The sequence below is a fragment of the Thunnus thynnus genome, chromosome 23 (genome assembly GCF_963924715.1).
Source record: "Thunnus thynnus chromosome 23, fThuThy2.1, whole genome shotgun sequence".
Taxonomy (NCBI): domain Eukaryota; kingdom Metazoa; phylum Chordata; class Actinopteri; order Scombriformes; family Scombridae; genus Thunnus; species Thunnus thynnus.
The window spans coordinates 4,848,079-4,875,449 of record NC_089539.1 but is presented as its reverse complement, the minus strand read 5'-3'; the positions used below and the strand labels follow the sequence as shown (position 1 = coordinate 4,875,449).

The following is a 27,371-nucleotide window of genomic DNA, read 5'->3' as shown; positions in this document are numbered from 1 at the left end:
GTCAGTGCAAGGATAGCTGTTTATAGGCAAGGACCGTCTTTGCCCACTATAATCCCTAATACTTCATCTTCTGTGATGAATGGCCTCATTAGTAAAACATTAAAGGGCCTCAACACCCCAGTTTCAAAATTCACCGGCTGTTTCATTTTAAATTGAAATGGAAAGCAGCAGGTCGTAGAAAATGAGTAATGTCACCATTAAAGATGTTTTTCATAGACATCCACGCACTGTGTGACCTAAACTGACCTCTGTTGGGGATGTGTAAGAGTTCCAGTAAGGTCAACTTCATTGTGAAACTACACCGAATAAATGTAATAGAAACGGGGTGGTGTAGTCTCTCAAGGGATGGTGCAGCAGGTCCCTTAGGTGCATGAACAATCATACTTCTACTCCCTTTTTCATACACCACTCTTTCAGTATAAAACCTTAACTGTGGAAGCCCTTTTCTGCCAAGAAAAGAAAAGAAAGTCAGTCAAAATGATAAAATTAGAAATTAGAAATTAGATAGTATAAGTTGATTTTATGAAATGCTTAATTATGAGATACTAAGTCAAACATTTTGTTTTAATCAACCTGATTTTGACCCAATATCTCATTAGTCTGACTTAGTTTATCATAAGTTTGAGTTATTATCTCATAATTCTAATTTAGTGTCTCAAAATTTGAATTTAGGCATGATAAAAACTTATACTAACAATTCATGTATTTTTTATTTTTTCTTGGTAAAAATGGGCTTCCATACTGGACTGTAGTGTACTGGCTCCAACATAGATTTTGTTCAGTAGATTTTTTTTGATGTTCCTTGAAGCAACCAGCACCAAGACCATACCACTTGTTGTCTGCCCAGACAATCCAATACACTGTCATGCTCAGCTGTGCACTCTATATGTAGTATTATATTGTACTCTATATTGCAAGGTGATAATGCTCCACACCCACAAACATAATGCCAGAGCATTTAAGCATGCATTCCCTTATGCTTCATTATAGTTGCATTGACCTTGACTATATAGACTCAAACCCTAACTATAACTGTTTGTCAGTCTTGCTGCACTGTCCTGCATATTTGTTTCATCACTAACATATTATTCAATGCCAAATTATCTTCTCATCGCTACTCCTCCCTTCCTTGTAAACTATGATAGCCTGCAACTGACACATTTTCACAACAAAGATAGGATAATTAGGTAATTAGAGCAAATATCAAAGAGAAAAGTCCATTAAAGATTACAGTACGAGATGGACCTGGCAAGTCACTACATCCACAGTCACCATGTTGGCAACATGGGTAAACAGTAGTGATCTCTTGCCACTATCAATGGAAATGTCCACTGTAAATGTCACTATAGTTTGTAGCAATTAACAAATAAGCCTATTTAATACAGTTTAGAACATTGAAGAGACATTATTTAGACCAAAGTGTGTCAGCATAGCTCCTATTAAAAGAAAATGGTCATGTAAAAACACACACAAATCACAAAAACAAACAAATTGGAAATTTAAAATCAATTGGAACTGAGGTCATTTTTAAAACAGGTGACTGTTTATTGTTGCTTTCCAATTTTATTCCCTTTCTTTGCTGATTTAATCAAGACGAGTAATGAGTAATTAGGTTACGCCGAGGTTGCAGTTTTACAAAGCAGCCTTACATCAGGGAATAATGATGCATGTAATTATAGGCGAGACACCCGCTGTGTCTCCTCGTTGATTGAGCTGTGCTTAAATTCCCTAAAGATGTCACTCTTTCCCTCTCATACACTGTGGAGACTGTCAGATGACGTGCCTTATGGTAGACAGCTGCTTCTTCTCTGCTCTCATCCACAAGTGCAGAGATTTTTTTTTAGCATCACTGTTGGGAGTGGGACTCCTTGGTTGTGCCAGTGAGGGACACCAACTGATGTAAACTCTCCATGAATAAATTATGTAAGCAGCATTATTCTAAACAAGTAGAGGAGAAAATAAGTCATACTACTGGTAATACAACCACTACTATCTCTACTACTACATCTGCCTGCCTGTATTACAAGTGCTACTATCACCACAGCCTCAGCCTTTGATTGACCCTAAATCTGTTTGTGAATAACTAAAACACATTAATTAAAATGATCTTTTACTCACCTTATTTCAATGGCCTGTCTTATAAGAAGGTCCCTTCATAATTCCAGTTTATATTAATGCTTACATTGTGCAAATCATTAAATAAATGTGTGTTTACTGAAACTACCACAAGCTAACTGATACACAACAAACTTGAGGGAGGATGGTATTCCAGCATAGAGGTACTGGTTACTTTCTAGGGCTCAAAATGAGGCTCTCATGTTAGGTCTGCCATGTGCACTGTATGAGTGAAAACTTCAGATCTTAAGTATTTCTCTATAACTTTAAATACTCATGACTGAATAAGCACAATCAAAGTTTTCAGAAAAACATCTTATTATTTATTAGCAGTTATTAAAATTCAGCTAGTCTGCTTCATCAGGACTGTGTGGGTATGGTCTGATGAGATTTGATTGACAGTAACTATAAACAACCCACCAAATGCCATCAGAGTCTGATTCAAATGTTGCTAAATCCTGATTGGTGCACAGATGACAAAGGTCTAAGTGAGTCCCACAGAATCAGAAATCTCAATCAATCTCAAATGCAAAATAATCAAAACAACTAACTTCTAACTTTGGAAAATAATATGTTTATGTAAGATCCCATTAGTTATAGTAATAAGCTGATTGAGAAAATAAGTTTCCAGGGGTCTTAAATGTAATAGGATACATACACAATGCACAGCGAGTGGGCGTCATAGGGTATCCTACTTGGTTAATCTGGCCCTGCATGCCTCTACTATTTCTGCTACTTATTCTACAGCCTATTACTAGTGCTACTACTACTGCAGCCAGTGGCACTACTACCTGCTTCTCCTGCTACTGTTATTACTATGGCATCTTCCATTATTACCTCTATTAATATTAACTGGGCTTTAGTTTGGGCAGAGCACATCAGCTGACAACCAGATGACTAGTAACATCCAATCATATTCATACAAGTGTACAGTGTGTCCATATCTCTTAGAACTTACTTTTATATACTACTAAATTGCAAACGCAAATATGCTTTGAAAGAAAGCTAAAACCACCAGAATGATGTTTTCTGTCGACATAATGAGAAAATGTTAATTAGCATATCTTAAAAGTATTGAACTGAGTAAAATATTCAGTGACAACATACAGTATTTAATTTTTCTAGGGCTGAAACTAATGATTATTTAATTATGGATGAATCTGCTGATTATTTTCTTGATTAATTGTTTGGTCTAAAAAATGTCAGAAAATAGTGAAAATGCCCATCATTATAATTTTCAACAGTCTTTGGGTGTCTTGGTTGTTTTCTTCACCCATAGTCCAAAACCCCAAAATATTCAGTTTAAAAGCATGATATCATCACATTTGAGAAGCTAAAACCAGCCAAATTTTGGCATTTTTGCTTAAAAAATAATCACTTAAACAACTAATCAACAATCTAAATAGTTGCTGATTCATTTTCTGTTGCAGCACAATACCCGCTCATAGTAACAAATGCATTATTGAACGATTTTTATGGTTATGTTTAGATACTGGCAGCACATGGTAATGTTAGAGAGAGATCATGGTCTTGGTTTAGCACAGAAAAGCAGTGAGTTAAAGCACAACATGTTTATTCATTCATTTAAACATAATTCAGGCAGCTACTATGTTTTCCAATGCAAAGGAAGTGGGAAAACGATTTAGTCATATATAAATGTAATTTCTAGACAGGAGACAGGGTTGTGCAGCTCCCTCCACCATACAAACCTCCTCCTAGTATGGTTGAACTTAAGATGTAATGTCAAATCTAATTGTATACTACTTACTACTGTAAAGTTACTAGTATGCCTCTCCTACTACTGCTGTACAACTGCAATGACAGGTAGTGATCATAACCCACCAGGACTCATAAGGATAAAAACAGACTAGAGGATGCTGTTAGCTGTTTGACCTGTTGAAGGATGAAGGGGTTAATCATAAAAAAGTTGTTCTTGGTATCACTGCTTTTAATTTTCTAAGATTTGTTCATAATTAAATACGCTGTGCAAATTGTTTGATCAGTCCTGTCATTTCTCAGTACATTCCCAAAATTAGTTTGCTGATTGGTCGCTGTATTTGTTAACTGAAGCAGGTTTGCATGAATAAGTACAGATATTCTAACCTTCTCAAGATTAATTCCCCCTTGAAGTTTATTCGAGGAACCGAAAGCGTGACAAAAACTCCGAAGATGAGCGCTGGTTAATCTCCCTGAAACTGATTTTTTCAGATTTTCTAAAGCAGAGAGAGAAAAGACGCAACAGCATTGGAGGTGTAACTGAACAGACGTGTAATGGATGACTTTTCACAAGGAGTGATGTGTAAAGTGTCGACATTACTTTTTTGGAGAAGAATCTCGGGTATTGCGTTACATATATCTGAGTAACGAGCCCGACGCTGACGAGCGGTTGTGCGTCTTGGAGAGGGCAGGGACGCCGGAGACGCGCAACGGCAGCAGCAGCAGCAGCAGCAGCAGAGGAAGATGCAGCAGCAGCGCAGTCTGTTTGGAGCCACCGGTTGAGATCATTCAACACTCCGAGCGCTGACTGTCTGAAGGGATTGTGGGATACAAATCGACGCCCTCTGTCTCAACGAAATCTTCCTCAACAAACGATGGACATCCTCCTCGGCCCCCTAAAAAGCCAAGAAAGCGTCGGGTGAGTGAGATCTGAGATGCTGCGCACCACGGCCAAAATCCTGGAGCTTTTTTGAACAGGACTGTGGGTGTGTGCGCGTCGGGCTCGCCGTTACCTCCGGACTGCACTCGCCAACTTCCCCCGCTTTCCATCAAGTCATGTCTGATACAGAGCGATGGGCAAGTTTGACGACAACGAGAGGATAATCCTCAACGTCGGGGGCACCAGGCACGAAACCTACAAAACCACCTTGAAGACCCTGCCGGGGACGCGACTGGCCCTGCTCGCCTCCGATTCGGACATCGACTCCGTGCTGGATCAGCTGCAACAAGTCCCCGGCTTCATCGAGTACAACGCGCGGACCAACGAGTACTTCTTCGACCGCCACCCAGGTGTCTTCGCCTACGTCCTCAACTACTACCGCACCGGGAAGCTCCACTGCCCGGCGGATGTATGCGGACCGCTGTTCGAGGAGGAGCTCTCCTTCTGGGGCATCGATGAGACGGACGTGGAGCCCTGCTGCTGGATGACATACCGGCAGCACCGGGACGCGGAGGAGGCGCTGGACGTGTTCGAGCTCAACGTGGACAACGGGGAGGAGGACGACGAGATAGCGAAGAGGCTCGGCATTGAGGATGTGGCTGCCGACGGTAATGTCAGCCTGTGGAGGAAGTGGCAGCCAGTGATCTGGAATCTATTCGAGGATCCATACTCCTCCAGGGCGGCGAGGGTAAGGGCGCACCGCTGCGTCTGGAGCTCTCCAAACACACACCATAACCCCATTTTACTCCCCACTTTTCTTCTCATTTACACAAACACAGCAGCTCACACTAACCAAAAATCTTCCTGAAAGAGTAAAGAAAGTCATTTATAAGTTTGTATAAAGTCTCAAAAACTTGCTTTCCTCTAAAAAGCGAGAAGTTTGTCATGAGTTTCACTTCATTGCAATTGTATTGATACATCACTTAAGTAATCTGCTCTATTTTGACTCATTTCAAGATAGTGACACTTGTTTCACTTGGGAACCGGTGCAATTTTATCACTTCAAAAAAGCAGATTTTTCCACTTCTCATAAGCAAACAAGGTGTTAACACTTTTTCAGGATGGATATTCATAGCAGTGTATTTTAGGTGTGTAGGCCTGTGCGAAACACAGGCTATAGCCTGCATTTGTTGCACTCATTCTGTTTATTTTAACCCGTCCTATATCTGTGTTACTCCAGTCTTCCTAATGCAACGGTTGTGTTTACTGGGTTACAGCTCTATAAATGTCATTTCAACAGTCACTGCGTTTTCAAGTTTAAGGAAAAATCTCACTGGGCTGCATCCCAATGCACACAAGAGAAATCTTTCCCAACGTGTGCAGTGGCTTATGCTGGGAACAGGAGAGATGTAAACTAAGACCACATGTGGCATTCTTTCATTCCTTTTCGATCTTCATTAGGTTGTGTTCAAGCACAAAATGTGTGACAAACAATAAGCTTGATTTATGAGGTTTTATCTGGCTGAGGTGCAGTTTATCAAAGCATGCTGGGATTTGACATCCCAGTTGGTAAAACTGTTTATGTATTTTCTGTCTTTTTGAATCTTTAACCCCAGTAGGTTAGTTGTTAGAAAATAACACTCACACTCATAAACATGAAGTATCCTCAGATATTACAGCCTAAAAATGTGGAAGTTAATACAGCAGGATCATGTGTCAGCTGTTCATCAGATGTTAAAGTCACAGTCTGAGTATAAAGGACAGCATATCAGCATTTCAAAGAATGCCACATCTGCAACTGTTGTGTGTTAAGACTAATCACTTTCTGTCTCAGATCCCAGCTATCAGCGAAGGACAGGGCTAAGCTCGCCTCAGGCTGCTGGTGAATGCTGGGTAATGGACAGCAAATCGTTTCCTCATTGGCAGGCTGACGTGTTTCCGTATCAATGACTGCCGGCGGTGATGTCATGTTGTAGGAATGGAAATTCATGTAAAACAGCCAACACAAATGCCTTCATGATGTCACAGAGAGCCAGTCATTTTAACTTGAGACACAAACATATTATACTGCTGTCGCTTAAATGTGCAGTTACAGTTCAGGTCTGTCTGATGGAGGTGTTAAATGTGATTTAACACTGAGTCACATAGGCTAGAAAACTGCTGCTTGTGTTTTACATTGGCGGTCAAATGCAAAACTCCTGTTGTGACATCACTGATATGGGTGTGGCCAGATGATGGTCCCCTAGAGGGCAGTGCAGCCGCAGGTTCTTTATGTACTTTATGATTAAATGTACCTCACTCTTTAAGAAAAGCTTTACCTAAACCAGCATTTTATGCCTTCAGTTTCTGATAGCTGATATTCTTTGTACAAATATCCTTTATATTGGAACTTAATTAACAATTTAAATAACACTTTTCATTCCAAAAGATATATTAGTATTCACTGTTTGCCCCAGATCATTTTTTATTTGTAACCTTTGAAGCCTTCGAAACAAGATTTAGACCATTATTGAACACAACTGAGACTGATGAGATTCTTTTCGTGTGAGCTAACATGCTAATGCTGCTAATTCAGGGCTTCCTGTTCTGTTTTAGTGACTAACTGCATTTGTTTGGGAAAGGGAGAACACTACTGGGCACAAGTTTTTCCACAACATATTGTAAAGTTATACGGCAATGCACTGTGTTAAATAACTACAAGCACACATACAAGTTAGAACAGCGTGTAGTGTGCCCCATTGTGATAAAAATACTGTTTAGCTAACAAGCATTGAGACAGAGGAGGAAATAATTGCTGCTATGAGTAACCTGAGTTATACAGTCTTGGTGTTTGATAAACCTTCAAATGATACTTTCTGCTTTGTATTTCATTTTCTACCAACCACACCCTCTAGCAGCATATACACACCAACACATCCTCTTGCATTGTGTCACTGTCGTGCTACAGATCGCAGAAACCCGAGAGATTTTTCATCAGATGTCTCACCTGTCAGTCACACCTAAAGGTGACATCGGTGTTCCACTCAGAGACTGATATTAGCCCATAATACCGGTCTGACCTGTAGGCTTCTCTTTCCTATAGGAATCATTTATGAATGAATTGAACTATGGATAAACTAGTGTATGTGCGGCCATGGTTTGAATGTTATTTTGTAGGCTTTTCACCTGGGCAAGAAAATTCTGGAAAATCATTTCATTTTATGGTGTCAAGAATATGAGGAAAAAAGGCACCCACATAATTGATGTTCCCAAACACTTTCTCATGTGAGTGTGTGTGTACAGCTATGACTTCTCCAAACTTCTCAAGTTGCATGTGACCAACAAGGTCCATATAGACTTCAACTGATTCAGCACATATGTGGGTTCATCAATTACATGAACATGTACAAATCAAATTGTACACAATATTTACTACACAAAAAATTGGGTGTCAGTTACATATTAAACAATAGGATGCATTTTTTATTTTTATTCTTTATTTGTTTCCGTTAGCTGCTACTGTATCTACTACTTACCTCCATAAAAAAGCAGCATTGATCCAGACATGCTGGTATTGTCCTTTGCACAGAAGTTGTTAGTGAAGTACTATTTGTTACCGTACATCTAACCAGCTAGCGTGTTGTGTACAGTTGTACACAATGATGAAGGCTGTCTTCATGCATTTATTCTGCACTTGTTTTTGTATCGAAGACAGTAGTCCCAATCAATACAATTCTCCTTTATTGATCCAGCATATCAAAGTTTCATAAAGAGGAGTCAAACTTACTGACAAACTAAACTGTTTCTCATCCATTCAGTATAGATTTTTCTTTATAGCCTCTGCTAGATACAAACAGAACAAAATCTGACCTACCAAACAGATTTTTTTTGCAGATGGAACCAGAATTGGTTTAATTTGTACTGTAGTCAGTCATTCCTCCTCTTCAATGCGTACAGTTAGCTGTACATGAACTTTTACATGAAGCTAAAGGAAAGCAGAATTAGAGGGTTCATAAAGAATTGTTTGTGTGCTAATGGCAGGAGATAAGACATAGATACATCTAGCATTGCAACTGATGATTATTTTCATTTTCGATTAATCTGACAATTACTTTCTAAATCAAATAATCCTTTGGTTTATTTAATCAATTTTAATTTAAGAAAGGAGTGAAAAATGCCTATTATAATTTCCCAGAGTCATGTCTTGTTTTGTCTGACCGACACTCCAAAATCCAAATATATTATGTTTAATATCATAAAAGACTAAGCTAATCCGCATATTTGAGAAACTGGAACCAGAGAATTTGGGGCATTTATGCTTAAATGACTTTTTACAGATGTTTTGTGAGGCCAGTTTCTGAGAACAGAGGGCCACAATGAGGCATTGACTGCCACTAGTGATCAGTTTGACCTGTTGATTCAATCAATATTTAATAGTTTTCTCTGTCACCTAATTCCTGAATCTACATTTTTAACTAAAGGGGAGGGGTTGAGTTGCAGGTGTGTGTGTGTGTGTGTGTGTGTGTGTGGTGTGAGGGTGGTATTAGCATTGACCTCGCCCTGTATCACTTGTCCCCTTTGCACAATCCATCAGGAAACTCTCAGTGAGGATGAAGGCAGGGATTTGTCTTTATGTGTGAAACGAATACTGATGCAGGATATGTACTTTATAATTGGAAGATACTTCTACTTCTTCAATGTGATACTACACCCAATTTGTCAGCTAAATTCCTTAAAATTAGGCTGTTTGTTACATTGTTACAGCTTAAAATAAATCATTTTACAACGGAAATCAAAATTCTGCAACCCAATCTGTTGCTCCTTGAACTCGTCCACCAGATTTCATTGGTAGTTTCTTGGTGTTGTTTTTTGGAAATCACCTTGCTGACAGAGGAACTAGCAGAGATGTAACAAAGGTAAATATTGAGTTAGTTTCAGCGATGCTTCACTGGCAGAAGGGAGTTGATGGAGCTGAATGCTTGTGTTTATTACACGCATACATCTGTCTCCCTACACCTCACCCAGTATGCACACAGAAATCAAGTCATGCCACATTTATTTACCTGCCACCAGTACAACACAGGAACATCCTGTTCTGCAAGTGATTTCAAAGAGGCCGCCTGCATGTGAAGCGCATTCTCTGATGGCTAAGATGCTTTACTTTAGTGCTACGCTCAGCTGAAGTTCGGTGTCACGGTGGCAGCGTGCAGAAGGATGCAGCCCCTCCTTGATGCCTAAACGTTTTCTCTATGGTTAACCTTTAATGTAACTCCAATAGTAGACGGAGAAAGAGTGTGTGTGTGTGTGTGTGTGTGTGTGTGTCTAAAAGAAGGCCCTTGGGAGCACTAATCCGCCCCCTGACAAGGTGTTAGGAGAGAGTAATTTGGAATTATCCTCCATGGAAATGAAAGGTGTGATTTCAGCCTGGTGACCCACACCAGCAGAAAGCTGGGTCCTCTTACACACTTCACCTTTGACCCTGACACCACAGAAGTGACAGTATTAACTGTAAAGTGCTCTTTAAACAGCTGGAAAATTACACTCGATTTGTTGTAGTGGTTGAAAAGAAGATGGATTATCTACATCCTCTGGACAGTGATCAACACAGTTACCGTTTGTAGAAAGCTCAACTTACATCATTTTATCTTGCTGACCATGATCATTATTGTGTTAGCCTAAATAAGTCAACTTCATTATCTTTTATTCTACAGCTCAACTCTCTTCCTTTGTCCATTATATACAGACCACATTCATAAAACGGACTAGGAATCATTTGTGGGAGATAAGATAATGAATTTAATGTTGTATGCTCTGATCAATAGAATTCAAATGCAAATTCACTTTTACAAAGATATTTAAAAGCGATTATTTTTGAGAATGAGATATAGGGGGAGAAAAGGATCCGTTATACCTGTACATGCTACGTGTTGCATTTTAACATATGTGCCATATTTTCTTTTCAGACATTAGTACAGTTACTGCAAACAAATGTGACCGTTCCAAAGAGGACTGGAGATCTAATTCACTCCTACACTTTAATTTACATGGTGAGGAAGCAGTAGCACTGTTTGTTATACAGTTTTGAGGTACTTTGACTTTACTTATCCCCATTTTCTGCTACATACTCCTACTTCACTGTATTTCAGAAGGAAATATCGTACTTTTTACTCCACTACATTAATCTGACAGCTAGTTATTTTGCATATTGTGCATAATATTTACATACAAATCCTGTAATCAGCTCCTCAAACATGATGATTGTTCAGTGCAAGCACTAACTGTGCCTTTGTGTGACAGACCACCAGTCCGCTACACAGTGTTCACATTTGTTTACAGTAATTATATTACAATTAATTTGATGGTAACACCTAATTTAAAGTCCCCCTATTTAGCATTTATAAGCAGTGTATAAAATTTAACACACCATAATTTAGTTATAAGCTGATAAATGGACATTTTTAAGTGTTTTTTAATGTACAGTATTTGTCAGCAATTACAACTTCTCCTGAAAACACATTTTATATTATTACAACTGTGTTTTACTATGTTTTCATTCATTATCTGTTTATACACCAGCCTCCACTTATGGGTGCCCACAGAGGGAGTTATAGTTGTAATTCTGATATTGGCTCACATCTATATTATAGTGTGTTATGAACCATTTATTAACTGTTTATACACTGCCTATGAATGTTAAATAATGTTACCCTGTGTGTGGCTGTCCAAAAGCCTCTCATGAGCTTCTTTCTCCAGGTAAACTGAAAACCCAAGTCTGATCTGTCCCTTTAACGAACTGGCTCTCAAGTGTTCATGTGCCAGCAGTCAGTGGTAGCGGGCGTGTTTCTCTGGGCTCCCCACGCTGTTTCTATTGTTGTAGCCATCCTGTTCTCTCTCCTCGCTCTCAGTGCTGCCTTTTTAATCTGCATGCAGTGTGTTTTAACTGCAGCTGTGTGTGTGATAGAGTGAGAATTTCTGGTTGTTTTTCTTGTTAATGTTTGTTTCTGAAAAGGAAAAGAGTGAAAATATATGGCTGTTTTCTATGTGTTTGTGTGTGTGTGTGTTCTTCTATGTGTTAATCTGTTTGTTTGTCCCTCTCATATCTCTGTAGTTGGCCATTGCTGGATTGGGATGGTAACAAAAACAAAACAAAACAAAACAAAAAAAAAAAAGAAATAACACCAACACCTTTTTCATTTCCCATGTCTGAGCAGAGGTTTAACTGATGCCTGACTTTGTAGTCCCCCCCCCCCCCACTTTTCCCTACACCTCAACCTCACCCACACACCCTCCTCCCTACCCGCTTCCCATCCTCCCATGATCCCATCTGAGACTGCAGCTTGCTTTCTGCCACTTAAAAGGTTAAAAACCCAAACCGGCTGGGTGCCGCCTGCCGCACGCCTGAAGATACCAAAGCCAGGCTGCACGCTCAGCCTGCCTGTTGTCATGGCAACATCATTGCTCATCACCACGGCTTGTTTTCATTGAGATCCGTCCGGTCCATGGAACTGATTGATTTCAGAAACCTGCTCGACCGTGAACCCTTATTGCTCAGTAACCCCTTGCGTGCTAGCTTGTTAGTTTTGAGGCAGCGATGCAAAAAAAGGGTGTTGGAGCGTCACTAACACAACCGATCCATGTGTGCATGTCTCCTTAACTGCTACCTTATATGCTGTCAGAGGTGATGTGTTTTAGCAACTTTGCTTTTTAATCCTGTTTAAGCAGAGCTACAGGTGTACGAGGGCCTGCCTGCCTCATCAGAAAGCCCTGTTGAATCATATTGTGCAGCGTCTGAGGTGGTAGGAGGCCAGGAAATGTGGCTGATCCGCTGGAAACAGACGGCGATCCCTCGCTGAGTAAATAGAGTCTGACGTGTAAACAGCAGCAGACCTGATGCTGGGTAGGAGAGCAGGGCAAATGGCTGCCCGAGTGTGGGCGTTGACGGCACGCCGCTGGGCATGTTTGTAGCCGCTGCCAGTCACGTTAATCTGCCCCGCCAGTCATCATCCTGCGCTGCTTTGGTTGACTATAATAGCTCGGTGTACAGGAGTAGTGAGGAGGGCTGCAGCTGTGGTAATTAGGAAATAGGTTAGTATGAGTAAAACTGTCACATTAACAGCTTTGATTGTTGAAGGTGTAATCTGATGTCTACTTATTTCAGTGATGGGTGGTGTATTTGTTGCTAAGCTCTTTTGTTCATGCACTGCAGTTTATACTTATCCCCTGTCAACCATACAGTGTTGGTGGGTCTGTGATGTCTTGTTCTTTGTCCTTGTTCCCGTTCTCGTCTGCTAAGCATACTCACTCTGAAGGGAAATTTGGAAGGTCCCATATGGGTTCTTTCCACAGTTACTGGAGCTACAACATCCAGGTTTGGTCAAAAGGAAGGACACCTGTGAGGAACTGAGGATGGGCAATCAATCAGGAACCACCATGGCTGACTGTTACAGACAGAGCCACATGTCAATCATGCAAACAAATTCCCTCTTAACCCCTATATTCACTTAATGGATCAGCAATAAACATATGAGATACATGAGGTATAAAAGGAAACTACTGAGATGACAATTACGGCCATTAAAGTGAGACAATTTCACTCTTGAGTGAAATGATGACTCTTTCTTCTCTCCTGTTAAAAATAAAAGGTTTAACACATAGGCAATAAAATTAACCCTGACTCAATTCAATACTCTCAGGGGTTTTGTTGCTACAAGCTTATTTGGTCTGGTGTGACTTAACATACATATTGCTGTGTAACTTCCATCCGTTCACTAACTTTATGACTTTATTCTACTTGTGCTATTGTTGCACTACATTTTAGGTTGTCAAAAATGAATATTTTAATGGTTTTTATTTTTTAAAAAGTAAAACAATAAGTAAACACATGGTACCTCACCAGGAGATACAGTATGTTTGTTGTCTCCTGCTTGTAGTTATGTTCAACTCAAAGCAGTCTGATTCAAGAGAATCCTGGGAATAGAGGGGAAACTCACTGAGCCATTATCTTGTAATCGCCACATGTAGCCACTTGTGGCAATTACATCAGCCTTGAAAGTTGCGTAATCTTCCTATATAGAAATAACAACCTTTATGGATGTAGCTAGTTTGTTACAACTAGGATCTTATTTTCATAGTTTTGGCTGTCATATCTATCAGTAACAACATTGTACTCACCAGGTTACTTGCTAACATCTGGGAATGTGGCGGCATTGGAAAAAACAAACAAACAAAAAAAAAAAACTTCAGTCGGATGATCAGATAGGTTGTGAACAAAACCGTCCAGTTAGCCAAACTTATGGGAAAACGGTCAAATTAATACCCAGACTGTTAACATCCATCACAGTTTTACCAGATTCAAGTTTGACCTTGCGTACCTGCCGTAGTTGTGTGCACACATGGTTGTCCAATGTGCAATGAGGGATAGTTACCAACATTTTGGGTGTGTTCACTTTAAGTTTTATCTCAAAAGAAAGTGGTTTAGATATTCTGGCTAAACTGTCACCTTATTTACAACCGTTCTGATCATCTCGCCCCATCAGAGCAATGTTGCTGTTTTTGGATCTCAACCAGAATTTTTTTTTTCTTTAATTTGCTTTAGTTTTTTATGGTGAAGCACTTTGTGACGTCTACTCTTGAAAAGTGCTATATAAAAAACTTATTATTATTATTAATTATTCTTTAAGACACATCTACATTAACTTGAACACTCATCTATGGTGGTTGCTGCTTGGTTTATGGCAGAAATTGCTGCTCATGCTAACTCCTCTTTTCTTTTGTCATGTTTATCCCAATCAAATAAAAGAACACCAGGAAAAACCTGCCAGACACCAGGAAATCAAGCACAGCCTATAGTGAACAGGACATGCTGTAATGAAATTCCATCACTATTATACTTCATCAATTCGAGAAATAGATTAGCAAAGCGGATATTCATTCATATGATGATGTAGCGAGCATCCGCCACCAACAAAGATGATAAAGTGCAGGAACGTGTCTTTGTGTGCATAAAAAGGAGAAAGAGAGAGGCCTGTTGGATAGTTAATGAAGGAGGCTTGTTCAGTATGCATGATCGGACCCCCTTGCTTCACAGTTGCCTGCTATATACAGCATCCCATCAGGCCTTGCTCTCTCAATCTGTCTGTTAGTCTCACCCTTTCTCTCCCACAGACACACAGACACACACACACACATACACTCTCGACCAAAATGAAGAACATACTCACTCTCTCTCTCTCTTGCAAAGGGAACGTTAAATTATTACGCAGTAGATTAAAGTGCCATATTTGGCATACATGATGATGGTGTTACTCTGAGACCTCAAACTAGGTCTCTGTGACTGATTCCGTCTCTTTGTGTGGCCATTTTGAATCTTTGTAATAGTTGTAGAATATTCATAGAGCACTTATAAATCTGTTTTAAAATAATAATCTTCTGTAGGAGTGTTTTATCACATGTACTTGGAATCTTTTTGACTTTTTCTTCTTTCTTTGCCTTTGTCTTTGAAGTCCACTCTACATTTTTTGGTTATGAATACACAAATCATTGTTTTCCTGAGTTGAATTATATATAAAGGTGTGAGGCAGGAGGAATGACGTAACAACACCTTGAATGGTAGGAGAGTCATGGATTGTGGGAAATCATTGCCATGGAGATCTCTTCGTCCTTGATGGAGTAGCTAGCAAAAAGAAGAAAAAACAGCTTGTGTTTCTTCTTTCAGAAAGCTCCATTTAAAAGAAAAAAAAAATCTGCAAAGATGGTCACCAGTTGGCATGACATGCATTTGATTATGAATGAAGCATTTTGGAGCATGAGACAAAAAGTGCATGTTTGACTTTCCATGACAGCAGCACTCTTCTTTGTCTCCTTAAAGGTTTCTACAGGTGTTAAATCTACAAAAAAGTGGTGCATGTTTTTAGCCCGCATCCCACCCACCTTCTTCTGGTTTCTATAGGTGTTTATCTAAAGATTAAAAAACAAACCAGCACAAGGGTTAGTCATCGGCTTGGGTTAAAATGATCTATGTGTGTATTTAGTGGAAATGTGCGTGTGTGAGAGAGAGTTTATGGTGTGACAGTCACCTTAAAATGGAAGACGTGGTGGGTGGTTGTCAGAAAAAATGCATATGACTCAATGTTAGCCAAATTGGACGAGCTTTATTGCTCAATTTGCAAACAGAAACCGATGTCGCCGTGCATGGAGACTGTGAAGAGTGCTGCTGAAACTGGAACAGATCAAAGAGAAAGAGACTGGTGTCAGGGCTTGTTCTTCTATGTTCGTCTAAGCAGGAGAACTCCCTAAAAGATCCTGGATTATACAGTAGATAGATCCGCGTCAGAGTCAAAAGTGCACTCAGGAATGGGTTGGATAAAGATATGTATCATGCATTTATGGATGTGATGGCCATGCATGCTAAAGGTGTGCTCCTCCCGTCTTCCGTGCACTGCCTGTCGACCGCCAGGAGGGGCCCTGATATGTGGCCCGCTCCGTGAGCTGTAACAGACATGCCGTTTGTTTGGGCTGAATGCTGAATAATTAATGCTTATCCATTCACTCTAAAAGATTGAGTGCTTCCGAAGGACAATGGATTTACTGAAAGTTCTTTTCTCTGGCACCATTTGCACAACCCCGAGGCTCATGCATTAAAAGGTAATTAATAAATCAGACTTTCAGGCTCATTTGTGTTTCTTGAGTCTGTGCCTCAGTTGGCTGACTGTGGCGGAGTCGCTGTGTTACAGAGCGCAGCGTGAATTCAATAAGAGGAGTTTAAGTTTGGTTTCAACCAATGAAATCCTGGTGTTTTTATTATTTCCCTTGAATCACTCGTAAATAGCTTCAAAGTTGGATTTTTTTCCACATTTTCCAGTATCCAAAAGGACATTTTAAAAGGCTGCTGAAGGACATTTCATTTTTATTCCCTTGTAATTCTAACATGTGTTTTGTTTTTTTAACTTTATGATCCTAACAAGAAATTCCCAGTAAGCCTTAATTTTCAGGTCAGACAGTTAACAAAACAACCTCAACTCAAGGTCCTGTTGTGGAACTTTTGATTGTAATGCACATTCTTCATTAGTAGATTGAGTTTGCTCAGTTGTCAGAGGTTCAAACTTTCATACGGTTTTGAACAAGTGGACCTTGAGTTGAAATTGATTTGTGAACTACTGTTTAAAGGTCAAGAATAAACTGTCAACATCAAGACGACAAGGTGAAAAAGTGAACATTATTTAGGTCGTATAACAAGGGCTGGGTATCAATCTTCACTACTTCTTCGGCACAGGTGGTGATGTTTCCACAGGTCTCGGTATGGACAACTGTCAACAGACCTGCAAACACAAGTGGGATGAAAAAGGTGATAAAAGATGTTTCTGCTTAGCCATGTGCCTCTTTCCTCTGCTGCACCTGAGGCTGGCTGATAGTGACAGTGACTGCATCACATAGTATCATGTCATTTAATGATTCCTGCAGCCATATTGGAAAAGGTAACACTACTGTACCCTCCCCTCCCTTCAGATCTACACAAATCATTTGGGTGCCATATTTTTACTCAAAAACAAATTTCACCAAAAGTTTGCCACCATGGTCAAGTACCAAAAGTTGGCATCATATATCGGGTCACACCTGTAATTTTGTTTACTTAACCCATAACATGTAAAATTTGAGAATGGCTTCTTTTGTTCAATGAAAAACAGGCTTTGAAGAAAACATATTCGTGTAAGATTTTGAAAAAAAACTATTGTTGGTACTGAAATTTGATCATATCGTCACAAGTATCAAAAGTTTCTCTGGATTCTTCACACTCTTGAGACCAATATCAATATTTAAGAGTTTAATATATGTTGATATCATTAAACAAACACATAACATTTTTCATAAAGATTCCTTAAATATTTTTTTAAAGAATTGTGACTAAGCTCTGTACTGAGTGGACATTTTATGGTTGAAAAATAAACTTGTCGGTGATCTGTGAACAAACTATACAGTATATTTGCGACACTGTTTCTAAAGGACCTCAAGGATGTCTTTGGTATTTGTTATTCATTGGATGATATATACACCAATACAATATATCTATAATACATGACATCAGACAGATACAGATAGATGACAAATTAAAAGAAAAACCGGTACAGGCCTGAATGCTTGACCCCTACAGTGCCCTATGAATTGGGGCATTGTCATCCTGGAAGACACCACTCCCATCAGGATAGAAATGTTTCATCATAGGATAAAGGTGATCACTCAGAACAACTTTGTATTGATTTGCAGTGACCCTTCCCTGTGAAGGGACAAGTGGACCCAAACCTTGCCAGCAAAATACAAAGCATAACAGAGCCACCAGATGCCCTCACTGTAGGGGTCAAGCATTCAGACCTGTACCGGTTTTTCTTTTAATTTGTCACCCCTCTGTATATACGATTTATTGATCAGTATCTAGTTGTTTCAACAGCATCAATGACTATATTTTAACATTTAGTGATCAAATCAATGTTTGATTGGTTGAATTAAGGTTCCAGGGCTTTGATGATCACTTGGGCATACACAGTCATAATGATTGAACCTCCAATGCATCACTGGGGTCATAAAGATTAGGTTCCATTAACATTCCTCACTGTTGTGTGAAAACATAACTTCAGTTTAGGTGATTATCATGTTATATGTACAGTATCATGATGTTTTTCTTTGTGGAGATACTATGTTTTGACCTGACAACGATATGGTTTCACTTGAATTAAAAAAATATTCCTGTCCGTCTACCTCCTCTGTCCAGGGTTTGATATCCCGTCACTTAGCAACTGAAGGCTGATGCAATCTAATAAGCTTCACAGCCTTCAGATCTTTTCTTTCCCTTTAAGCCACAGAGTAAGTATTGAAGAAATTCTTTCCCACTGCTTAGATTAACTCACATTTGGTAGGAACGCATCCACAGAGCCTTCCAGACTTCACAGGCGAAGGTCAGGCCATATTTTCAGCGAGGTGTTTATGCTCAACGGCATCTTATATGCCAACGGCCACATTTATAGCACGGTGGGCTCTTGGGTGACAGCAGACAGCTCGGCAGGCTTCACAGATTTTATTTGAAAACCTGATCCATGATAAACACGGTGGAGACTGTACACCAAGACACAGATGAGGGTCAGGCTGCAAACTGAAAATGTTAAGCCAGCAAGGAGACAACAGTGGCGTGATGTTCACAGAAAGAGTTGTCATCTTGTGACGTGACTAGTTGCAGGCTGACCCTCTTCGACAGCTTTGGTAGTGACTGAAGCTGTAAAATGTGTCGATTTTTCTGTCCCTACAAAGTGAGGCATGCTAACAAACTGGATGTTGCAGTTTTCTTTTTCTTGGTAACTTTGTCTGATGCTAATTGCATGCCTGGTTACCCTGCTGGATCAACCCCTGGCTTTCAGCTCTGCCCACTGATCATTTACACTGGTTCAAAGACTTAGACTTTAAAGTAGATCCACTATTTAATGCAGCAGCATCTGAGCAAGCAGGGCTCAATTAGAGGACATGTGGAGCTAAATCAACATACCAAGAAACAGATGGAGAGAGTGAAATGCAGACACACAGACGGACAAAAAGAGATAAGAGATGCAAATATGTCGGATAACAAATATGTAATGTAGAGTCCCACAGTGCTACTGCAGAGTTCAACCAGTGCATCACACTGCAGCATCATGGCTGCAGTTTGACTCTTTCTATTCTGTTCTTTATGGTAGTAATTTTCTGTTTTCATTTATTTTACTGTACTTGTTGTGCACACAAAGTGCTTCACAACTTGGAAAAAACAAAAGAAAGTTTTTTTTTTTTAAGTGCTAACAAATTTTGACATAACGAGAGTAAGAACCTACAGCCATGCTACCAACTCTGTGAGGCTGTATAGTCAGGCACAGCGGTTCTTTGAGCTAAATGCTAATGGCAATATGCTATATGTTAGCATGCTGATATAATGTTTATGATGCTCACTATAGTTGAATTAGTTATTAGTATGGTAACCTTTGCCAATTAGCTTTGAACACAAAGTACAGCTTAGACTGATGTGAATGTTATGAGTTGTTGGTATTAGGTCATAAGCGTCAGCTTTAATGTTTGATGATCAGCGGTCTGAAGTATAGTAATAAACAACATTTATGGTAGCGGTTAGATGAACTTGCTATACTAATCATGCCATACTGCTAGCCATTTCCTCTGCTTTAATAGGATTCTGTTAGTCTGGTGATATTCTATATTTTTTTTCTTACGGTCAACAAATCCAACAACAAGTAACAAGTATTGTGCCATAAAGCTCCATTGTTGTTCAAAAACTATTAAAAACACATCAATGAGCCACACCGTTGCACTTATGTTGTAGCACTATGAGAAGAACCAACTGTCTCTTAAATCCTCCACTAAATAAGTTATCTCTCAATACTCTGTATGTATTTGGTCTTACTCAAATGCATTTTCATCCTTGACTTGTGCTATCGACTGTACGTCAAATACAGCGTGGCTCAAAGAGAAACAACATCATGAATTGAAAGCTCTCCAAAGTACCTTGGAGACCAGACTCAAGTACTACAACCTTCCTTCTATAGAACTGTAATTGTAAATAATGCTAATGTAACTTCTTTCATCACTGTCAGGGGTCTCTCTGGCTGATGATGATGGCATATGGTAATGCAGGCTCTGCCAGCCTGATATCGACTGCAGTCAGTAACAGAAACCTCCCAGGAGGTCGTCTCTTGGAAGAAAAAAAAGTTAACCGTATGAGAGGTTGGTGAACTGTCTTCGCCCTCGGGCACAAAACATGTAGTCAAGAAACTGAGGTCTGGAAAATGTTTCTTTTTGTGGCTTTGCAACTTTCCTAAAGGAAGAAATCTGCACATTACACATTCAAGAGTTTACAAGAGAGAGTGGATTTTTGAGTGGTAATATAGTGGTATGACGGGCTTTGATTAAAATACTCACCATTGTAAAACTGTAAATAATTTTTCAAATGTAGAGCTAAGACTCAAATCTCTGTATGAATCACAGTGGTGAGGAGACTTTCTCTGCTCTCAGATGGTGTAAACATCAGTTGCCTTTGCTGATGAACCTTTAACAGACTGTGAACCTCTTACAGCGGAGTCTGCTTCACAGTTTTCCTCGTGGGACTTGCAGCTTGTTTGATTTGAAGCTGAGAGCATTGTTGGGTAGACTTCATGCTCTGCTGAACAATCCTCCACTCCCTTCAAACTCCCCTCACATAATGATGTACAGTCAGTTGTGGTTTATATACTGTACTGTGTCAAGAGTTTAATTGGAAAATGCTAGGTATCTATTTTGAGAAAAAACATTGTACCAAATGGTCATTAATATTGAAATCATGCAGATGATCCCCTTTAATGTCACTTTATCATCAAGGGACTCAAGGTAATAATGGTGTTTTTTGGGTGGTATTGAAAAATAATGTGCAGTTATGACAACCTACAGTTATCATAGAGTTTAGCCGTCTCTTTACTGACTCAATGCTCCACTATGTTCACCAGCTAATCGCCAACTTTTCATTGGCATTTATTTGGAGTTTTGTTTCATGCCACCTGTAAGTCCAATATTCACTCTTTTTTTAGCCCTGGTTTTCTTTCCACCATCTCCTGAGAAAAATATCTGTTTTTTTAACAACAAAATGCTCCACTGTTCACCAGCTAGTTGTTAACTTTTGTTTCTCTACCATCTGGTGTTGGGCAGGTAGTGTACAGTGGGTTTATCAGAGCTTTTTCACTGAAAACAGCTGCCTGCTGCATTTGGAAACAACACTTATTTAAGCGGTGAGACTGAACTACAAGTTATACACTGTAAAACCAAAACAAGGAGCTGAAAGATGCTAAAATGCTCCGTAAAGCTGAGGGGAACTGCAGAACTGAACAATTTTCAGTGGATTCTTCACTACAAGTGACTAGGATATTGCAACAATATTGTAGGGATGACTATTGGTGCTTTCACAAAATATTTACACAATGAGATTTTTGATAAATAATCATCAGTAATGTGGATATAATGACTAATTGGTAAAGGCAAATAATAGAACAGCTAGAACAGTCTGGTAAGTTCAGAAAATTACATCACTTTACTGTAATGCAGCCTTCAAAACCAGGAAAAGACAACATTTATGTCATATCACGATAACCAAAATGTAAGATAATATCTAGTCTAATATCACGATCAATATGATATCAATATATTTCCCAGCCCTACAAGTGACCCCTTTTACATTACATGTATGATCCATTGTTACATATATTGATTAGAGCAGCTTTAAACAAAGTAAATATGTTATTCATCAAACTGGTGAATAAAATCAACTACTTGATCAATTGTTCAATCGGTCAACAGGTAAATGTATTTCAATTTTATCTACAAAACATTCTGACTTTAGTGTGAATGTTCATTCTTGACCATGGAAACTCAAAGTCTGCTTCCTCGCTTTTTCGGGAGCTTTCAACCTAACCATGATTAATTCACGAGATGACAACTGACCTATCACCATGACAAGTGAAGAAGAATGCAGGATGTAGTGGAAGTGCCGGAAAAAGTGGACCTTGAGTTAAGATTTTTTTTGTCAAACTAGTGTTGTGACCCTAACACTCTTACAAATCCGTAGGTTAATTTTCCTTTGGTGTCATAGGTACAGACTGATGACAAATTAAAGGAAAAACTGGTACAGGTCTGAATACTTGACCCCTACAGTGAGGGTACATTTTGCTGGCATAGTTTGGGTCCACTTGTCCCCTTAGAGGGAAGGGTCACTGCAAATCAATGCAAAGTTGTTCTGAGTCATCACCTTTATCCTATGATGAAACATTTCTATCTTGATGGGAGTGGTCTCTTCCAGGATGAAAATGCCCCAATTCACAGGGCACGAGGGGTCACTGAATGGTTTGATGTGTATGAAAATGATGTGAATCATATGCTATGATCTTCACAGTCACCAGATCAGATGGGTTGTGATCTGGTGACTATGGATTTTGGCCTGACGTGTTAGATAGCACTCTCCACCACCATCATCAAAACACCAAATGAGGGAAAATCTTTTTGAAGAATGGTGTTCATCCCTCCCGAAGAGTTCTAGAGAATCAATGCCAAGGCTGAGGAACACCAACATAACAGAGTCACCAGAACCCTTCACTGTAGGGGTCAAGCATTCAGACCTGAGCCAGTTTTTCCTGTAATTTGTCACCCGTCTATATATGTATAATACAGTGCAGAGTTTTTCAAATAGCGTATATCTCATTCTGGACTGAAAGTCTTCATATTATAAAGTTGCCATATGCACATCTGAGAATAAATTAATTCTTCATGTAGGGATCAGGGCCTACAGACTGAGGACAGTCTGTGCTGAACATATTAAATAAAAAATAGACCTCAGATTTATTTTTAATACAAGCATGACATGGTTCTCTATTCCTACGAGCATGAGAAACCAAGCTGTGGTGTGAGGCCTGCCTTTGGGATCAGCTGGAAGCAGGAACATTTTTAGAAAAAACATTGAAAACCCATTTTGAAAGGAAACAACAACCACATTTTAATGGTTGGTTTAAAAGGTCTAGATGGATATTTCAACTAAAAATGTAAATTGCCCAAAGATTACTTTAAAATGAATACATGTTAAGACTTTTGCCTCAATGCCAGTTTACATAGGACTAGGAATCAAATTTCTAAACAGTTTAGAGAAAATCTATTCATTTCTTGTCTGTTGAATCGGCTTCACAAACCGACTGAAGTGAAAGCAAACTGACCCCAACCCTGCAGTGCAGCGCAGGAGTCTTTGTCTGTCAGAGTTTTCTTCTATGGTTCACTGATACCGACCTGGCAGAACCAATCCTATTAGTAATTCTCTACTGGATTCATGCTCCTGGGGATCCAGAGGAGCCCTCTGTTCCTGCAGCCCCCTCCTCCTCACAAAGCTCGCAGACAGAGGAGGATATTCACGCCTGAGTGCGTTTACTCTTCAGTTGGAACCACAAGGGGTTTGCTGGTACAAAGGAAGAGGTTAAAGGGCCCACGCCAGAGGAGATTTCCCTGTTCTCACTGTATGTTTGCAACAACTCTCAAAGCTGTTAAAGGCATACCTACATTTCCTACATTTACCTCACATTCTTATCCATGGTAGCTGATGGTGAAGCCCCACTGAACACGATTTGCCATGTGTCCAATTCCTCCTCCCTGCTTTTCATACTAGAAGTGAAAAATTTGCTTCATAGCACATGGTGGGATAGTCGGCAGTGCAAATCAAGCACCCAGTGTAGTAAAATGTGGGGGGCAAAAGTTTATTCCAGTGAATTTTATGTAAATGTGCATGGTATTTGCCACACGAGAACCAATCCATTTGGCCAAAGAGGCTTTCACTCACTTTCTTATTGCCAAGAAATACACCAGCTCTCCATTCATGTCTTTTCAGGACAAATTAATGTCAGGGTTTCAAAACTTGAATGGCTCCTCCTTCTCTCACCTATCAGGACTCTGACAGAAGAAATGGTTCCTGGAGGAAGGACCAAGGATGCCTCTGGTGGGCTAATAGAGAAGTAGGCCTGAGTAGTGAGAACTCTGCCACATTAGGACCACAGAGGTCTTGAGGAAATAACGTCAAGAAATCTTGATAATGAGGCCATTGGAGATCCTGCTGTAGTCATTTGATTGTGAGTTTGAAAATGCCCAACAAAAGGAGACAACCCTTCTTTTTAGTTTTGTTTTGTGTTCTGTCAAGAGCAAGGGTAATTCTCAATAGGTCCTCATATCTTAACAAAAAAATAGGTTTGTCCTTTGCTTTTTAAAATGATCTATGTATATGATCTATACAACTAATAAAAACCCATGGTTAAGGTGTGGTTATGTTTATGCAACGTAAAATTATTCAATTAAGTTGATAAAAAACAATCTCATTAGAAGGCTCATTCCATAGCTGATCTTTCAATTGTATCTCATGATCCTGTTGTGGAATTGCAGATTTTCAAATATCCATTTTTATGACTTCTTTTCCATGTTGACTCAAAAGTTGAGACTGACGGTCTCTTCTTGATGTTGGAAACAACAGCTGACAAAAGCAGCCTCACCACAAGGTCCATTTAGTAGCCGTGTAGAGCTTTTGATTGTATTACACAATCTTCCTGATCAGTTCAGGTACTGAATGAACTTTGTGATGACATTGTTATTGTTATTTCAGGAATAAACTTTCAGTCTGTATTTGATTAGTGTTGGGGGAAGATAGTCATGGTCACAGATAAACAAATGCAATGTTAATTGTTGGTTGGAGACAGGACACAAACCGTGGTCTTTGTTAGCCCAAGAGATATTAGCTAACAATGTCATGCTTCTTCTGCCTTTGCTGAGAGGGGACAGTCATGTACACTCTGACACATGACTGCAAGCAGTTGATTATAAGGACAATGGGAATAAATTGTTTTTAGCCTTTGCTGTCAATTTTCTGTTGAGAACAGTCACAACATTTTACCGTTTTGAGCAGCAACCCACTTTGTCATTAGACTTTTATAGGGCTCAAATTTCTCTGGCTGGCTTTGTGATATTACTCGACTCAATTCAACTTAATGTATATAGCACTTCACACACAACACAGTTGATGCAAAGTGCTTTTCTATTAGCACAGGGAATATTTTTAACAGTGGTTGCTAACAACTGCCAACTGCTAGCTTTGTTGTGAGTCCACTGGTAATGTTGGATCTGCCACTGTGCCACAGTTGTAACACTTGTCTGGGAGGTCTTGTCTGGTACATAGGTCCCATGCCTCAGACTGAGAATTGATACCATGTGATCATGTGACAAAGTGTCACTTAATGCTGCTTTTAGTTATTTGTGCAGCTTGGGAAACGTCACATTTGTCAAATAGGAAAACAAAAAAGTGAATTGGGACCTTCAGCTGCAGTATAAATTAAAATTGACTGAATTGCTTTTCTCATGGGCACAATGACAGCACATATGACATATGCAGTAGCCCCTGTGACCTTGTGGTTAAGAAGCATTTGCTATAACTACCAGGCTGTCTAACAGTCACTTTAGAGAGTTTGCTCTTTGCAGAAACAACATTTGGGTAAAATGGGAGGAAAATCAAATAGAGTTAGTAGAGACATTTGCAGGTTGATTTTATGATTTCTTCAGTAAGCAGTAAGTGCATTTCTATCCACCTGTTTTTATGATAATTTTCAACTTGAGCATAAAAAAATAACATTTTTACACTTGGTTAAGGTGGAAAAGTGTGATGCGACAAAGTGCTCTGGAAACAGACTTGGAAAAAGAAAACAGACATGAATAAAAATTTGAGAAAAATCAGCAGACAAAAACATGATGATGAGGAGACTAACCTTTGTCAAATTACTACATGAAACAAATAGAAATGTTATATTTTCATAATGTTTTCCACAAGGTTTTCTATCGCTTGAGCTTTGACTGCCACTCTTTTAATGTCATCTCATTGGGCCCTTTTCTTCTGCAAAGTATCAGACTGGAGAATTAGCGCCGAACCAATTGTTTATCTTGATGATGCCAATTCCTTATATTCACATAAGAGTAGTGGATAGAAACAAGCATTTGTTTTCTTTTGCCAAATTTCTAGAAATTTGATTAAACCTTGCTCTTCATTGGGATGGAAACTCAACTACTACAAGCTGAGCGCCTGTTGAAAATGTATAACCTCCTACCAAGTGTGAACATGTCAGAGTACTTCACTTTTTCCCAGCACACTGATCAATCTTCAGTCCGCACACTGCTGCAGAAATTCATTTCAACTAATGCAGATCAGCAAATCATTTATTGAACAGCTCCTCTGAATGTTTCAAATTAGACATATGATGTAAATTCTTGATCGTTTGGCCTCAGGTCTCTTTCAGTGGGGTAAAAAAAAAACCTTCATGTTCCCACAGGATGAGTCAGTGCTGGCAGGTTATGATTCACTATTCACCTGCCCTTGCTGCATTAGGAGGGCAGGATTTTTTTTTCTTCTCAGGAATCCCCATTTCCCTACATTGATCAATTCTTCACCATAGGTTTAGCATTAATGAAGTACCCCAGGAGAGAATGAATGTACAGTGGTTTGGTTCCCAATTTGACACTACTCCCACAGACTATATTTGAATTCTGCCTTAGAAGGACAGAATAACATTACCCTGGATTGAAAAAGACATTTGGATAAAGCTGTGGGCTGGTGACTGGATCATATGATATCAACTGACATTTACAGCCAGAATAATGGGTGTATATGAGTTTAATCCTTGGAATACATCTTTCTGGAAAATTTGTCCCTCTGTTTACCATTACTCGGCTCAACCTCGGTTCTTGTGAGAAAATAAATTTGATATATTAAATTAAAACTGATACTGAAATTTAGCTTGTAAATCATGCAAATTTTGAATCATATCAGCAGTACAAAACACAAATGTTTTTGTGTTCTCGACTTTTCCCCACAAGATATTGCAATCTGAGTTTTAAGACATTCAGTGTTTTAATTTATATTGTGGTCATTTTTTGTATAGTTATGTTTTATGAAACTGCACACAGAAAACCTGGAGCAAGGTAGTATGAATCTATCATAGAGTCCTGTAAGGCTGCAACCAACAGCTGTTTTTGTGGTCAATGGGTCTGACATTTATTTACTTTATTAATTGATTGAATGTTCAGTGTATACAATGTCAGAAAATAGTGAAAAATATTCCATGAAGCC

General features: G+C 39.3%; 1 protein-coding gene across 6 annotated transcripts in view; it reads left to right on the top strand.

Moving 5' to 3' along the window:
• The first annotated feature begins 4,166 nt into the window (after nucleotides 1-4,166).
• Nucleotides 4,167-27,371, top strand: part of kcnc2 (potassium voltage-gated channel, Shaw-related subfamily, member 2) — a 104,371-nt gene continuing 81,166 nt past the window's right edge. For 2 of the 6 annotated variants that reach the window (XM_067581159.1, XM_067581160.1), the window contains exon 1: nucleotides 4,167-5,459. In XM_067581159.1, coding sequence (XP_067437260.1) covers nucleotides 4,905-5,459 — 555 coding nt within the window. In that variant the 5' untranslated portion in view covers nucleotides 4,167-4,904. The remainder of the gene's footprint in view (nucleotides 5,460-27,371) is intronic. The other 4 variants (XM_067581158.1, XM_067581163.1, XM_067581162.1 and 1 more) reach the window with 4 other exon arrangements.